The 18,215-nt window shown below is 43.2% G+C and overlaps 1 protein-coding gene across 1 annotated transcript in view; it reads right to left on the reverse strand.

Moving 5' to 3' along the window:
- ARAP3 (ArfGAP with RhoGAP domain, ankyrin repeat and PH domain 3) overlaps positions 1 to 18,215 on the reverse strand; it is a 131,155-nt gene that overhangs the window by 61,208 nt on the left and 51,732 nt on the right. The window contains exons 17-19 of the mRNA XM_087721843.1: positions 16,274 to 16,376; positions 7,502 to 7,700; positions 6,829 to 6,892 (exon numbers count right to left, since the gene is read on the reverse strand). Of these exons, the coding sequence (XP_087577969.1) occupies positions 6,829 to 6,892; positions 7,502 to 7,700; positions 16,274 to 16,376 (366 nt within the window). The remainder of the gene's footprint in view (positions 1 to 6,828; positions 6,893 to 7,501; positions 7,701 to 16,273; positions 16,377 to 18,215) is intronic.

Consider the following 18,215-nt stretch of genomic DNA (forward strand, 5'->3'; position numbering starts at 1 on the left):
GGAGTTCATTTCATCTCCTCGCGTCACAGCCAGCCCCTGTGCGCTGCACCGCCACGGGCGGCAGAAGCTCTGGAACTGAGCGGTTCTCTGCGCGAGCCGCTGCCGCCCTCCCCCACCCATCAGCTGCTAGCTCGCTGGGCTGGCTACTGTAGCATGTGAGCGGGCAGATGAGTGGGGAACGAATGAGCCGCCCATTCGTTCCCCTGTCCAGACACTGCTGGCTTCCATGGGCTGGCTACTGTAGCGTGTGAGCGGGCAGATGAGTGGGGAACGAATGAGCCGCCCATTCGTTCCCCTGTCCAGACGCTGCTGGCTTGCATGGGCTGGCTACTGTAGCGTGTGAGCGGGCAGATGAGTGGGGAACGAATGAGCCGCCCATTCGTTCCCCTGTCCATACGCTGCTGGCTTGCACGGGCTGGCTACTGTAGCGTGTGAGCAGGCAGATGAGTGCAGAACGAATGAGCCGCCCATTCGTTCCCCTGTCCATACGCTGCTGGCTTGCACGGGCTGGCTACTGTAGCGTGTGAGCAGGCAGATGAGTGGGGAACGAATGAGCCGCCCATTCGTTCCCCTGTCCATACGCTGCTGGCTTCCATGGGCTGGCTACTGTAGCGTGTGAGCAGGCAGATGAGTGGGGAACGAATGAGCCGCCCATTCGTTCCCCTGTCCATACGCTGCTGGCTTGCATGGGCTGGCTACTGTAGCGTGTGAGCGGGCAGATGAGTGGGGAACGAATGAGCCGGCCATTCGTTCCCCTGTCCAGACGCTGCTGGCTTGCACGGGCTGGCTATTGTAGCGTGTGAGCGGGCAGATGAGTGGGGAACGAATGGGCTCATTCGTTCCCCTGTCCATACGCTGCTGGCTTCCATGGGCTGGGTAACCTAGTTAGAACTTATTTGGAGTCTGGCAGCGCGTGGCTGTATCGTAAAAGGTCTGAGGGAGAGCTCATTGTCCATGGGAAAAACGTCGGGGCAAATTCTGTTTACGCGGTGGTTTCGAGATGCGCAGAAGTAGGGAAGGGAGGGAGGTCAGCGCTAATGGATGTTCTTTCTCCGTCGCGATCTCCTCTTTTGATCTGTGACCACGAGCCGTTCCTATTGGCCGTTTCCGTATCTAAGTTAAGAGAGACCGGAGATCGCGGGGTTTCTTATATGCTGCTAGGAGAGGCAGAAGCCAAGAAGAGCCGGGCCTGCCTTCTCGCTATCCCCGCTCTGCCCTGGTCATCGGTGATGGGGACAGCCCTCCGCTAGACTTGTTGCCAAACTGGACGGGGAAAGGGGAAAGCTGTTCCCACCAGCCGAAGTCAGAAACATTTTCTAAAAATCCCATTGAATCCAGAGGAGGGGAGAGAGAAAGAAAGAGGAGTGTGTGCACAGGAGTGTGGATTTTCTAAAAATCCCATTGAATCCAGAGGAGGGGAGAGAGAAAGAAAGAGGAGTGTGTGCACAGGAGTGTGGATTTTCTAAAAATCCCATTGAATCCAGAGGAGGAGAGAGAGAAAGAAAGAGGAGTGTGTGCACAGGAGTGTGGATTTTCTAAAAATCCCATTGAATCCAGAGGAGGAGAGAGAGAAAGAAAGAGGAGTGTGTGCACAGGAGTGTGGATTTTCTAAAAATCCCATTGAATCCAGAGGAGGGGAGAGAGAAAGAAAGAGGGAGTCTGTGAGGTGGGGGGATTTCCTAAACCCCATTGAATCCAGAGGAGGAGTGTGTGTGTATTTGTGTGTGTGTGTGTGTGTGTGTATGTGTGTGTGTGTGTGTGTGTGTGTGTGTGTGTGTGTGTGTGTGTGAGAGAGAGAGAGAGAGAGAGAGAGAGAGACTATCACTGTGTTGTAGCTTATGATTCTTGATGAATGTATTGTATTTTATTTTATTTATGTACACCGAAGACAAATTCCTTGTGCGTCCAATCACACTTGGGTAATAAACTATTGTACTCTACTCTACTCTACTCTACTCTACTCTACTCATTTCTATTTCAATTCTAATAAGGAGTTTAGCTTCTCTCTCTTGAAAATGTAAGCTAGCATAATGCAAGCTAGCTTTAGCTTTCAAACAGTTCATTTAGTGACCAAAGTTACAACGCCCATGACCATTTTTCACACAGTGACCATTTTTCACACTTAGCGACCGTTGAAGCATCCTCATGGTCACGTGATCCAAATTTTGATGTTTGGCAACAGATTCATATTTATGATGCTTTCAGTATCCTGGGGTCATATAATCGCCTTGTGTGACCTTTTGACAAAATATAAAATTTTTAATCACCCCCCCCCCCCGTCAATGGTGTCCCTCTTTACCAATCTGAAAATCTGGTCACCTTACCCTAGAAACTGGACTAATATTATTACAAGACATAAAACAATTCGGTAAAGTGGCAGGGTTTAAAATAAATAAAGAGAAAACCAAAATATTAACTAAGAATTTAACCAAAGACAAAATGAAGAACTGGAGGAAAACCTGGGAAATTTGAGGGCCAAGAAAATTAAATATTTGGGAATATGGTTATCGGCATAATGTATTATAATAAAAGACAATAAAATAAGACTATATTAGAAGAAGAATGTAAAAGATTGGAATTAGAATTACAGCGAGAACCACAAAAAAAAAAAGGAATTGAAAAACCGAATAGACATAATAAAACATAAAATGAATTTACTGGAAAAAGAACTGGCACACAAAATTAAAAGTGTAAAACAATTTTTTTTTGAAAATGCTAATAAGCCTGGAAGATGGTTGATATATATGTTGAAAAAAGAGACGAGAAAAAAACTGATACATCGACTAATCAATGAGAAAGGGATCTTCATTAACAGAAGAAGAAAAAAAGCTTTTATAAAAGAGTACTATGATAAACTATATTATAAGGAGGAAACTATATTATAAGGAGGAAATTTTGGAAAATAAAGTAGAACAATACTTGGAATAATCTAAACTTCCTAAAGTACTTGATATAGTTAAGGACATCTTGAATGAATGGATAACCATTATGGAAGTGACGGAAGTGATCAATAGACAAAAAAAAAAACAACAAGAAAACACCAGGGATGGGCTACTGGCAGAATTCTATAAATAACTAGAAGAGGTATTAACCCCAGTGATAGTGGAAGTTTACAATGAAGTATTATTAGAAGCAGAAGTACCAAACTCATGGATGGAAGCAAATATTACTCTCATATCGAAAGATGATTCAGACTTAACACACATAGGCATACATATTGAATGCAGATTACAAAATATATGCTTCAATAACAGAAGAGAGATTAAAAAGATACTTGAAAGAATTTATGCATCCAGATTAGAATGGATTTTTGCTAAAGAGACAGATCAAAACAAACATGAGAATGATTCTAAATACACTGGAGTACTATGAGATACATCCTGGAAAACAAATGGCAATGATGTTTTTAGATGCACAAAAAGCATTTGACAACGTTAAATGGCAATTTTAGGTTAGCACAACTAAAATACATGGATTTTGGGAAGAGATTTATTAATATGATTAAAGCAATATATTGTAAATAATCAGTTAAGGTGATAGTAAAGGGAGACATGACAGAGAACTTTGATATCGAAAGGCACTAGACAGGGATGACCACTGTCTCCAGTGCTATTTATATTGACTTTGGAAGTTTTAACTAGGAATATTTGGCAAGATAAAGAAATAAAAAGAATGGAAATAAACGAAAGAAATACAAATTACAGGCATTTGCCGATGATCTGATCTTCATACTAGAAGATCCCCTAGAAACTGGAAGCTAATCAGAAAAATAGAAAAATATGGGGAAGTAGAATGATTGAAAATAAATAGGGATAAGATAAAGATTTTAGTTAAGAATCTTACAGATGCACAAAAAAGAATGTTAATGAAATAATTAATATACAGATAGTTAAAAAGTGAAGTATTTAGGTATTCAACTAACAGCGAAATGTGCAATAATTAAAGAGGATAGGGTGTTTGTCCACCACTTTTTTACCGCTTTAGAGAGTCTATCTTTTCCAAGTTTCTTTTCTTTGGGGTTTAATCTCTAGTATAGAAGTTAAAAATCACCTCACCCAGTTCCAGTCCACTGTTCACACAACGCTGCAGCACATTTCTTTCTTTGGTTATCCAAGCTTCACGGCAGCCATAATGGCCGCCTCTCCTCTACGTTGTTGGATGGGAGGGTAAGCCTTAGATCAAGCAGGAGAGTTGCCACTCTCTGTGACCTGCAAGGTGCCCCTCCTTTCTTTGTCACTCCTTCAGGGTAACTCTAGCCCTTTAAGGGGCCTCCAACAGGAGGTCCCCCAGCCTAGTTTTATGGAGCCCCTCTCCCTATGACTGCCCTGTAGCAGCGCCAAACCAGAAGTCAAGACAAGTAATGTAAGAATTACTGCACCTCTACATAAATATACAAAAAATGTAGTCCTCAACTTACAATAGTTCATTTAGTGACTGGTCAACAGCAGTGCCTCAGGGTCATGTGATCACCTTTCAGTGATGTGTGGTTAGGTTTTTGGCTGGTGAGGCAGTCCTCTCCCCCCGACACCCCACTGACTAAAGCACTTTCTTTCACCTCCCTGTGCTTGCGGCAACCCACCTGAGCTCTGCCGCGGGCACAGGCAGGCAAAAGAAAGTAACTTTCGCTCGCCTGAGCTGGCAGGCTGCTGCAGATACAGGCAGGCAAAAGAAAGGAGGATTAAATTTGAATTCCTCCCCCTCCCTGTGACCCACCTGTACCTTTTCCAGCTATTTCAGAGTGGATTTCAACTCTGCCATCATGAAAAGAAAAAAAATGTAAAAGGAAAAAAGCAAGAGCTGAGGTCAGTCTGGGATAGTTGCTGCCAGAGTCACCATGTGGATGACTCTGATTAACTGTTTAAAAAAGCCTCTAAAAACGCCCTCTACAGAAGGAGACAGGAGAACCACGTGCCTCATCTACCTCAGGAATTTTTCGGCTTTTAACCCTTGCTTAACTCTGCTCGAGTAATCATAAAGTCAGACTAGATGAGGTACGTGGTTCTCCTGCCTCTTCCTGTAGAGGGCACTTTTTAGAGGCTTTTTTAAACAGTTAAGCACTAAGCAGAGTCATCCACTGTGACTCTGACAACAACTAGCTCAGCCTTTTTCCTTTTACATTTTTTTTTCTTTTCATGATGACAGTGGTGAGGCCCTGCCTCCCCTGCCTCCCCTGACTGCACGTCCCTGTCACCTTTTGTGACCATCTGACAAGCTAAGTCAATGGGGAAGCCAGATCCACTTAACAACTATGTTACTAACTTAACAACTGCAGTGATTCATTTAACAAATGTGGAAGAAAAGTAATAAAATGGGGCAGATAAATAAATTTAACAAATTTTTCACTTAGCAACATAAATTTTGAGCTCAATAGTGTTTGTAAGTCAAGGACTACCTGTACCAAGGATGAAAGCCTTCTTGAAAGTATTTGGGTGAAAAAAATGACATTACTATGGGTATGGACTACAGGCCACACAATCAAGCAAGCATATAGATGAACTATATCCTATAGATTTGCTAATCAGTCAGCTGAGGTGTGCAGGAAAAATACCACTATGATAATGGCAGACTTTAACTACCCTGATATCAACTGGGGAACAAACACTGCATCAAGTATATACCATCCTAATGGCGGTAAGGTATGAAGGTCATCCAAGCTGCCAGCTAAACAATCAAGCTGGAGCAATATAGGAAGTTCCTGAAGATGAATGATCACATTAGCAACAACAAGGGAATCATTTCATACTAAATATAACTCCTCATAGAATAGTAGAAACTTTGCTGCTCTTCTCTGCACATTTTCCAGGGCATCAGCATCTTTTTTGTATCATGGTAACAAGAACTGGAAAAAGTATTCCAAGTGTGACCTCACTAGTGTAGTATGACGTGGCACTATCATTTCCCACAACTCACCACATCCAATATGCCACAGCTAACTCACCACAGCCAACTCATTGTGGTCAAATCACCGCGGGACTTCATCATTTCATTAAGTTACTTTTATTATTGGTGATCATGTTTTCATCAAAATTATTGTAATTCTTGTATTTCTGGATTGACTTTCTTTACTTTATTATTATTGACTATGGTTCTGTTGAAATTAACTTTTGTATTTGTTGAAGTGTCCTGCAGCGAGTCGTCTTGAGGCTATGGCAAGTTCTCCCATGGTGAGTTGGCTGTGGTGAATTGGATATGGTGAGTTTTCCCATTACATCATCAAGAGAGGGATGACTATGGTAAACAATAGTGTCACTCCACGCTGCACTAGTGAGGCCACAATTGGAATACCACTTCCAGTTCTGGTTAGCATGGTTCAAAAAAGATACTGATGCCCTGGAAAAAGTGCAGAGAAAGAGCAGCAAAGATTCTACTATTCTATCAGGAGTAATATTAGTTTACTACACATAGTATGAAATGATTCATTTACTGTTGTCGCTAAGCAATAATCCATCTTCAGAATCTTCCTATATTGCTCGAGCTTGCCTGGTTAGCTGGCAGCTTGATGACCTTTATACCTTGTTGCCATTAGGATGCTATATATGTTCAGCATTCTTTGCTCATTATCACCCATCATGATGAGATAGCATCATAGATTGGAGGGGACTTGCCATCCTAATTACTAACAAATCTTTAAAGTTTTGCTACTGCTACAATCAGATAGTTTTTAAGTGCTGGATTTGTAGAGTGATCAAGATTCCATAGTTTAGGAAATACTGCACCTTAGGGAACTGTAGGATAATCAGTGGAGTTATATTAAAATCCAATGGAACTTAAGAATGCAAAAAGATGCAGGTTTGTTTATTTAAAGACCCTCCTGCTTACATAGCTCACCTGCCCATTTCTACCAAGACCAGCATCTGTTTTTTCTCTGGATCCTCCGCAAGAGGAACAATACCTATGGTAGGAAGCAGTACATGGAAAAAGAAGGAAACACAGGAATGTGTGAAGCATTCATTTTTAGCCAAGTCAAAATGAGACTGTATTAAGAGGCAGCTTTTTCTTAAGTTTGTAATGTACAATCTGTAATTTCAATCATCAGTAAAAGTACAAAATAAACCTTTGACATAGATTCCAGTAGAACGTATAGTGCAACACAACTCGCTACATTGTTTCAATGTATACTCATTTAATGGGCTTTTAGAATCTCTACTCTGCAAAAGTACAGACGGGAGGACGGTATGGTACTATGAGAGTAATGGAATGTTTAATGCCTGAAAGAAACGGCTTAACATAAAACTAATCTGTTTTACCAGAATAATAGCATGGGAGAGACAAAATATTACCCTTATGGAAACTCAATCAAACTTGCAATATGCTATATAACTGCTGAACCAAGAAAATGTCTATTAATGTATGCATTTTTAAGTTTTTCTGATAAGACTCTTATGGATACTAAGTCAAAGACAATCAATCAACTAAAAACAATGATTAATATCTAGTATTTCTAGGTATAGGTGGTTGGTGCTGTCCTTTTTTCATTTGTCAGAGAAAGACCTGGACTCACTGAGTTCTTGAAGCTGCCTGAGATTGATGCTGTCCTCAATTGCTCCCTCTTCTTCTGGACAAATGAAGAGGTGAAACTTCTGGAGGATGAAGAAACCTTGCAACCACTGATTGGGTTTTATCATTGATTTGTAGCAGAGTTTACCTACCCTTTGGAATTCATAGCCCAGCAGACAGTGACAACTGAGAGGGGTGAACCACTGCAAAAGAAGATGATACCAGTTCTGAAAAGTTTATGTTGAACAAAACATGCAAACTGATTACGACTACTTATTTATATATGGATAATTTATTATTTATTATCACGTCATCCTATCAGTTGTAGACAAAGTCAAAACAAGCTAATTCTCACAAAAAATTAAAATACAAATACAATTTAATGTGAGTGTGTGTGTGATAGCACACACATGCCACCACTCATAATGCAAAGTGCTCCGCCCGCATGTGCATGCGTGCACAACCCCCCCAACTCCTCCCTGCACGCCACACTGAGCTGAGATGGTATTTCCTCCAGGGGGCCAGGAGAGGCCATTTTTGCCCTCCCCAGTCTCCAAGAAAGCCTCTGGAGCCTGGGGAGGGCAGAAAATGGGCCCAATGGGGGTCCACTGAAAGTTGAGAAATGATACTTTTCCAGCTTTCAGAGGGCCTCCGAGGGGCCAGGGAAGGCTGTTTTCACCCTCCCCAGGCTCCAGGAAAGCCTCTGGAACCTGGGGAGGGTGAAAACAGGCCCAGCGAACTTTCCCCAGTCTTTCCAAAGGCTGAAAATCAGCTGGCCGGCACGTGCTGAAGCTGACAGCTTGCATGCTGGCAGGTATGGCTCCATGTTCCACCTGTGGCACGTGTACCATAGGTTCGCCATCATGGGCATAGTAAGTCAACCATCCAATTTAAAAACAGAGGCAGCAGCATTGTAAGATCCCTTATGTGATACTGCCATTCAATTGGGAGGAGGGGGGCCTTGGAGTTAAATTACTAGCAGTACCTGTAAAAACTGAGATTTACAACTGGTTTCCTGTCGCCAGAAAGCTGGAGGTCCCAACACCTCTGGAGGGATGTTTATGATGGCCATGTGGGATATCTTACTTTAATGTCAAACTAGAGATAGCCATGGGAACGTGTGTTTTATTCGACTCTCAGGGCAGAAGAGTTAAGGAAACATCTTCACACTTGTGTATTGGCCAGAATCTGCATTCTGATAAAGGGGAGGGGTCATTATCAGTTTAATCCCACTTGCATTGCCTAAAGGATTTCAGATGCTGCTTTGCCTCTAATGGTTTCCATTCTGCTTGATTAAAGGTTCCTTTTGAAATAATCCGTTTCATCCTTTACTTTCTTAAGTTAGGAGAGGAGCCATTACATAAAGCAGCATCTGCAAATTGGTCAACCAGGAGAGATGACATTTGCTCTACCGAGGGGACCCTGCAAACCATGTCTGAGCACAACAGCAAAAAAGGAGAAGCTGATTGCTGGAGGGAGATGACAACCCCTTCCCAACCAGAGATCTGTTCTATATACCCTGTCCGAGAGGATGAGGTGAGCCTAGAGGACCACAAAAAAACCTGCTAGTCAATCAGCATTGGGACAAAAGATCGCTGAGATGGGAGATCCAGGGAAGTCATTCTTACCCGAGGGAACCAAAACCCAGGGTGGAAAGTGGAGCTAGAATCCCCCTCTGACCATAGGGAATAAAATGAAGCCTCACTGAGAGAGGATCGTCTGAAGAGACATGTAACCCAGTTGGTGATGGAGATTTTGGAAAATCTCAACATCCGGGCGAGCCATAACGGCAACCAAGAGGTGTGGAAAGGTCAGCAACTGTGGAGGAGGCCAGGGGAGCTAACCCCCATCTGGGTCCTACTGATCAAGCAGATGACACTACAGCAACAGCTAGTAACCCAGTGAACCCTCCCTCCAGGTGGCGCATGGATTGGGGGGCATCCCCCAACGAACCCCAAAACCTGCAATTAGAAAGGAAAACTCCTTCCCTTGGGGTGAAGTTTGATGGAAACCCGAAAAAATTGGGATTCTTTGTGGCATACATGCTCACCTACATGCAAGAATACGGACGGGATTTTCGAACCCAAAGATCCTGAGTAAGAGTAATTACCCTAGCCCTGGAAGGAGCCACTGCCCGATGGATGGTGACACTACACGATGCCAATACGCCAGAACTGTGGGACTTTGACAGTTTCATGATGGCACTGCGATGTTTCAAAGACCCCCTCACAGACCGCAAAGCACGTGACTGCATTAAAGTTGTGAAGCAGAGACGCCGACCAGTGGCAGAGTTTACCGAAGAATTCCGAGACTTGACGTGTCGTGTGAACTGGCCAGAAGATATCCTGATAAGCTGGTTCAAAGATGGGCTGAGTGATGACCTCTACAATGCCTGCGTGGCCCAAGGGGTACCGAACCACCTACAGGAGTGGTATCTCACTGCTGAAGAGGCAGAGATCGACATGGTCAGGAACCAGTACCAATCGGGGCAAATGTGAAAGAAATCCCGACCCCAATGGAAGCAACACCCTTCCCTCATGCAAATGGCATTTTCTCTGAAACCCTCAGCCTGTTTCAAGTGTGGAAAAGAGGGGCACTGAGCTGCAGAATTCTATTCTCAAGCACTGGCTAGGAAACCAGAGCACCCATTAGGAGGGGAAATCTACAAAACCAGGCCAATGTGGAAAGGAAATGGCCCTGAAGAGCAGGGAGATCGTAAAATCTCCACCCCCTCCCCTCTTTGAGGAGGATACCCTGGCCTCTCGGGAAGAGGAACTATACTCATCCGGGAGCAATCCAGAGGATGAACAACTGATAAGCAAACCAATTAAACTGTTTACACTCCCCTAAGACTGTTTATCCCCAACTGGGAGAGGGAGATAAAAAATCTCTGCTTTAGTGGACTCAGGGTGCACCCCTTGTTTGATCACCCCAACCCTGGTAAGGGAGTTTAGGATTAATGTAAGGAAGCTGAAGAGCCCCATAGCTTTTTGCCAACTAGATGGGTCAATAGCAGGGGGGGGGGAACCAGCTTCATTTGCCATTGAGTCCCTACAGATTGGCATTGGAAGCGACAAAGAAATACTTACATTTATAATGGCACCAGGCATGGAATGGCCACTAGTATCAGGCAGTTATATCCCTTTTAGGATCTTTGGCTTGCCACACTCTCTCTTATTTCATTATGCTGTTTCATTAGTGTAGTAGTTGGGAGGGGGGAATAGAAAGGAGTAGAATTGTGGAATGTGTTGTTGTCATTCTTTTCTAGAAGCCCAAGGTCATCTTTTGTCCAGACCAGAAGCAGCTGGGTGAAGATGCCAGCATGGGCGAAGAAGATTGGCCCATGTGATGGATTTATGGGTGTGGGGATAAGATCATGAACTTTCAACTTGGTGGAATCCCAGGAAGCTTTTAGATTTGGGATTCCAGTTTGTGCCAACATGTCTGTCTTATTAAATTGGAACTTTAAGGATAGCTCTGCCTTGGATTCTGATTTAATTCTGCATGATATTTGGAACACTGACATTATCCCAAATCTCTCTTCAAAATAAATCACCAGCACCCCAGAACGGGGGCTGGTGAGGGGTGCTGATTCCCAATGCTGACTGACCCGGTCAGCGTAAAATATCAACGAAGAAAATGAGCTGGACAAGATGCTTTTCTGCAAAACTTCAGAGTGCAAAGGAAATTCCGTTTGAAGCTTCTTTGTGAAGCCTTGGAGTGCATAGGAGTTTCTGTTTGAAGATTTATAGCATCTGGAGGAATGCAGTGGGGGAAAGATTCTGCACACAGCTGGAAGCAACAAGATGTTTGAAAGTCCCAGATCAACTTGAGCAACTAAACATGAGTGCATGATCCCCCTCCTTCCCCCCAGCCAAGGCTTGGGGGAAAAAACTGGAGTGGAGATTTTGACTCCTTCCAAACAGCGATAAATGAAATGACCCATTACCCTGCAACTGAGTTGAAGACAGATTGCCTATCAAAATGGGAAATTCCATCCAGCCAACAAGAAGGGATTTGGCTAGCATCTTTCACTTGCCAGCCACCGGAAATTGGGCTGCAGCTTGTGAATGAAGCACCACCAAATTGGGCTTTCTTTCCAGAGTATGGGCACCTGCTTTGCCATCAACATGGGAAAATCCTCCAAGCCAGCAGATGAGGCCTTGGCCCATAACTCCTCCAAGCCAGCAGAGGGGGCCTTGGCCCATAACACCCCCTAGCCAGCCATCGTTGGTTGAACTGTAACCTGTGAATTAGGCAACCCCGGGATGGATCTTAACCCCAGGTCATTGATGGAAGGGATGCCAGTGGGCACCGGCTCTCCCTCAGCAGATGGCACCGTGGCAGATAACTGGGCAGTGGTCAACCCAGGGATTGACCTCCCCACCGATTTCAGTCTCCCCTGCAGTGCCCCAACAGGTTCTTACTCCACCTTCCTACAGAGAAGAGTTCTCAACAATGGAAGAAGGGATTACCAAGGGTGAAGCTACAGGATGGATAGCGGAACAATGTGGATGAGGCAGTTATTAAGTTTAGAGATGTAACTAGGTTCCTTTCCTTGTGGGGGCCAATAAAATGCCACCGTTGCTGTCAACTTGGCCACAGAGCATCAGAGTGCTTGGCTCCAGCCCCAATGCCACAAACGTGTGCACCAACCACCACGGCAATAAATAGAAGGCACCAGATGCCACCACAGAAGAGTCATCTGGGCCAACAACCTCTGGAAGAGGATCCCCAACTTAAGGTGATGAAGAGTCCTACCAAGGAGGAGGCCTCGGAGGAGGAAAAGGGGAAACAACCTCTGGAAGAGGATCCCCAACCTATGGTGACGAAGTATCCTACCAATGGGGAGGCCTCGGAGGAGGAAAATGCTGAAGATGACCCAATGGTGAATGCACCCATCTGCCCTTTTGCCTTCCAAGTCAACCTCCAAGTATCTGAGACTGGGGTAGAAGGGGAAATTGAAGCAGTTGTGGACACTGGTTGCACTCGATGCTTAATCAGCATGTCGATTGTCAAGCAACTAGGCATACACACAAGACCTCTAGTCTGTCCCATTCGGGTTGAGCACGTAGATTGGACACTAATTGGAGGGGCCCCAGCCACACTAATAACTGAACTGGTGAAGTTACAAGTGGCCACCACTATGAGCTTCTCAGATTCATTGTGGCTCCAGAGATGCTGGAAAAATTAATCTTGGGGCTTGCATGGCTTGACAAGTGGAAGCCTACGATAAAGTGGGAAGATGATGGTAAGAAATTTATGATTGTGGTTGAGCCGCTACTACCGGTGGAGGAAAAGGGCCAGCCAGGGATGATTGAATCCAAGAGCCCAGAACCTGCAGCACTTGCAGCAGAGAAAAAAACTCTAGGGGTCCAACAAGTACCCAAAAAAAACCTTGTTGGGGGATGCTTTGTCGAGCAAAACGCAGTATGACAGTAATGGAAGCCAGTATAAGCTGGTGACAGCTATGAAATTGGCGCTCCCAACAGATCAGTGGCTCAACAATAACCAGGAAATCCTAAAGATGGAAAATGGATTAGTCTGCAAGGGATCAAAACTGAACATCCCCGTGGGGTTGAGGCTGGAAGTTCTACAGCAAAGCCATGAGGCAGAACTAGGAGGCCACTTTGGATTCCTAAAAATGCTCCACCTTGCCAGGCGTCAATTTTGGTGGCCAAAGATGGAATCGGAGGTGGAAGATTACGTAAAAAGCTGTGCTACTTGCACAACGATGAAACCACTTCCGGATAAGTCCCCTGGACTACTACAATGAGTGGCCAGCCCTAACCGACCATAAGAAGAGATTGCAATGGACTTCATCATGGAACTCCCAGACAGCAGTGGGAACAGAGAAATCTGGATAGTTATTGACTTGGTTTCCAAGCAGGCGCACTTCATCGCTTGCTCAGGGTTGCCATCTGCAAAGAAATTATCGAAAATGTTTGTGAAACACATTTAGTGCCTGCACAGATTGCCCAAGAGGATCATTTTAGACTGCGGAGTCCAGTTCACAGCCAAATTCTGGAGAGAGGTCCTGAGATCCATTGGGTCCATACAAGAACTAGCTCAGAGGTTCATCCAAGCATGAACTGCGCAGCAGAGAGAACCAATGTGGTGGTGGAAGAATACATCCGGTGTTAGGTGGACTATCAGCAAGACAACTGGTCAGACTTGCTACCCTTAGCTGAAGGGGCGTACAAAGATGCGGACTACAGCACCATGGGATTAATGGTTTTCCAGATTACCAGTGGCATGGAATTTGTTGCCATGCCTGAGTTGCCTAGAGAACCTCCCTCCTCCATGACTTTGAATGAAGGGATGGACACACTAAAGAAATGATGGAAGAATACAAAGAAGGCTCTAGCAGATGCAGCAGAAGCCTACAAGAAGCAAGACGATAAACATCGCTCGCTCCAAAACCCCTTCCGTGTGGGGGACAAAGTTTTTGTCTACCAAATACATAAGATTAAGAATGCCTAGCAAGGCATTTGGTCCAAAATCTCTAGGTCCATTCCCAATAGTGAAGATAGTTAACCCAGTTACAGTTCAATTCAGTTTACTCAGAAGTCTAAGGAAAATTGGCCCATAATTTCATTGTAGCTTGTTGAAACCAGTAATTGGGTCTAGCATAAGACCATCCACCCAAGCTTTCTTTCCTCCTGTAGTGATAGAAGGAGAAACACAATCTGAGGTGGAAAAGATTGTTGACTCCAGGCTGAATAGGAGTCGCTTACAGTATTTAGTGCAATGGAAGGGTTACCCTTTGTCTGAAGTCACTTGGGTGAAAAGCTGGAACTTAAAAGTGGAGAAGTTAGTAGAACAATTCCACTAAAAGTTTCCTGATAAGCCAAAGATATGTTAACTTTTATGTTATTCTCTTTTCAGGAAACATTTTTCTTCTGAGGAAAGGCCGCCTGTCAGGCCTGCAGTTATATCCCTTTTAGGATCTTTGGCTTGCCACACTCTCTCTTATTTCATTATGCTGTTTCATTAGTGTAGTAGTTGGGAGGGGGGAATAGAAAGGAGTAGAATTGTGGAATGTGTTGTTGTCATTCTTTTCTAGAAGCCCAGGGTCATTTTTTGTCTCCCCACCTCTGCACCTGACCAGAAGCAGCTGGATGGAGATGCCAGCGTGGGCGAAGAAGATTGGACCATGTGATGGATTTATGGGTGTGGGGATAAGATCATGAACTTTCAACTGGGTAGAATCCCAGGAAGTTTCAGATTTGGGATTCCACAGCCGTTGTCAACATGCCTGTCTTATTAAATTTGAACTTTAAGAATAGCTCTGCCTTGGACTCTGATTTAATTCTGCATGATGTTTGCAATGCTGACAACTAGCTTTGGGTCTTGCATGGTTGAAAAAATGGAACCCCAAAATTAATTGGAAGCAAGACACCATAAGAGTGTAGATGCATGTAACCTCTGCTGAGAATCCAAAACAAGAAACTGAGGGGGCAGAGCACCAAGAAACAGCAATGCCCATTTACACTATGCCAACCCAGGGCATACCCAAAGAATACAAGGACTTGGCTGAGGTTTTAGCAAAAAAGCCTCTGACAATCCCGCCCCCCGCTCCACTGATTGTGCGATAGAAATTCTACCCGGGGCCAAACTCCCTAAACCCAAGATGTACAGCATGTCTCCAAGGGAGCTGGAAGAACTGAGGACATTCATTGAGAAAAACCTAGCAAGGGGTTTCATTGAACCAGCCCAGCTGAAAATTGCAGCCCCAGTGTTGTTTAAAAGATGGCTCCAAACGCCTCTGCATTGATTTTAGAAACCTAAATTCTATCAGTGTGGAGAATATATATCCGCTCCCTCTCATGAAGGATATGCCAACATACCTCGCGAAAGGGAGAATTTTTACAAAGCTGGATTTAAAGGAGGCTTGCTACCGTATCAGAATTAAGGAGGGAGATGAATGGAAAACGGCATTTAACACCTCTCTGGGATGCTATCAATTCAAAGTGCTACCATTTGGACTACAAGGGGCCCCTGCAGTGTTTATGCAATTAATAAATGAAGTGTTGCAGGAACATTTATATAAGGGCTGCATAGTCTACATTGATGACATCTTGCTTTTATTCTGATACCAAGGCAGAACATGTAAAATTAGTCCAGGCAGTTCTGAACAAACTTCGCTCTGCCAAACTTTATGCTAAACTCTCCAAATGTGAATTCAACCAAGAAAAAATCGATTACTTAGGATACCGCATTTCACACCAGGGCATAGAAATGGATCCTTTGAAGGTACAGGCAGTACTTGACTAAGACCCACCCAGAACACATAAACAGCAACAAAGCTTCTTCGGATTTGCCAACTTTTACCGCCAGTTTATCCCCACTTTCGCTAGTAATTTAACTCCGAGGCCCCCCTCCTCCCAATTGAATGGCAATATCACGTAAGGGATCTGGCAAGCATGCTTTATGTCATACTAAGTATTCCAAGTGTTGCCTGTACTGAAAATACAGTACTGACAAAAATAACACTTGCACAAGCTGTGATTTTATTAGGAATGGCAAATAAATGCAGCTATGTAGGAAGATGGTTTTAATGTAAAGCCATGTGGAACTTACATTTATAGTGAACCTTGCTTGGAAGGATTTTCCACAAAAGAAACTTGGGAATATTTGAGGATAAAGAAAAATGACCTCACCTATTGATTGCTGAGTTTATAATGCACTGATAGCTAATGGAATGATCTGATAAAGTAGAAGAGGGGGTACACTCTCCCCTGAATTTCTAGTGAACATTATTTCTCACCATTACCTTGCCAATAGCACTGGCCCAAGACTGTAGATTACTGGAATCATCACCTACCCACTGCTGCATTCGTTCATTGCTCAGATACAGTTCTAGCATGAAGCAAAACCTGTTTGTAGCAAACAAAATATCATTATTAATAGATATCCAGTAAAATAATTTGTTCATTTAGATATTAAAAGGATTTTTAAAAAACCATCACATAATGGGGCAATTAATCTATTAATCTTAATTTTGAAATTTATTTTATGTATTATAATGGACTGTCATCAATGATTTGTCTTAATGCTGCTTATTATTATGATTTGTCACACAATCAGCCAGATGTTCAGACTGGATTTGACATTTTGTCTACCTATCAAGTCCTTTCCAAGAATCTGGGATAAGCAGATGTGGATGTTTGATGGTGTTACAGATATTGTTGCAGGGTATAAGCTGTTCTTTTTTAAACAGTTTTTAAAATATATTTTCACATTACATACATAAGTGCTTAGTGAACAGTGTATTGTCTGGATCAATTTATTTTAATACAATCATACTCCTAATTTCTACCTCTATTTTCCAACCATTCATAAAACAAGTCCCATGTCTGAAAATACTCTGCATCTTCTTTTTCTTTTAATGTCAATCTATCCATTTCTACACAATCTATTTTTTTTAATTACACCATCCTCTATGGATGTTTCCTCATTTTTCCAGTACTGTGCATATACAATTCTTGTTGCTGTCAAGACATGTAATATTAAAATATAGATTCCCTTTGTCATACTTTGCAGATATTATGCCTAGCAAGAATATTTCTGGCTTATAATGTATGTGTTGTTTTAACATTTTCTCCAACCATGTATGTATTTTGTCCAATATTTCTTTGCTTTTACAAATGTCCACCACATATGATATACGTCCCCAGTATCTGGTTACATTTCCAACATTTGGCAGACATACTTTTAAACTTCTTTGCTAATCTTGCCAGTGGTAAATGCCATCTATAGTTGTATAGTCCTAGTTGTTCTTATTGTCTCTCTTCTTTTGCCCTTGCTCCTTCTTGTTCTGCTCTATTTTTTTCTTTTTCTTGTTGTGTTCTCTTTTTTCCTGTTGTTTCTTCTTGTCCTTGGTAGTCTAACTCTCCTCTTATTTCTTGTCCCTCATTTGCAACCAAGTAAGTTTCATAGAATTCTAATGCTTAATCTATTGAACCTAGTGTCAGCCTCTCCTTTACTTGCTTGCTATCAGCTGCCATAGTAACGGGGAGGATGGGGACTCGTGGTATTTGGGGGGAATTGCTACATGCTGGAGAAATTATCATGAAGGGAGTTTTGTTCTCACCATCTTCTGTGCATGCTGATGGCTCGTGTTTGGCCTTGATCAAGGTCAACTGTCTTTACATACCAGCTGAATGAGGCCACTTGAAGATGCACCCCACATGACACCTTTGGGAGTTGCAGTTAGGACATTGGTTTGGGATAACTGGGGGGAGGGTCCTGGGTAAACGTTTGATATGTACATGTTTGTGCTTTTTTGCTTCAGTTCTTGCTTTACTTTAGCTGTTTTCATTTCATGTCCAGTAAGGAGGCCTGACAGTACCTTTATCTTTATTCAAATGGAGTTGGGGGTTTTCTTTCTTGGATACTGAATGAGGCACGCCTGACATCTAGTCTGTATCTTTTCCCCTCCCAGTTTACTAGTATTCCTTCTGGTACCAACCATCTAAAGTTTGCCTCTCTTTTGTTCAGCTTTACAGTCAGGAATTGAAACTGCTTATGTTATGTCCCTTACCCTCCTAGGAATCTGCTTCAAAACCACAATTTCTTTCCCTCTGTAGTTTAATGAATCCTTTCTTTTTAGTATTTCAGCTCTTATTGATTTTTTAACAAATCTCACATGTACTTCCCTTGGGACCTTGTGTCACCTTGCATAACATATTTATTCTAAATATTTCAACAATTTC

The sequence above is a fragment of the Thamnophis sirtalis genome, unplaced genomic scaffold (assembly GCF_051295495.1).
Source record: "Thamnophis sirtalis isolate CommonGarterSnake01/CBP01778 unplaced genomic scaffold, rThaSir2_p1.2 scaffold_8, whole genome shotgun sequence".
NCBI classification, from domain to species: Eukaryota; Metazoa; Chordata; class Lepidosauria; order Squamata; family Natricidae; genus Thamnophis; species Thamnophis sirtalis.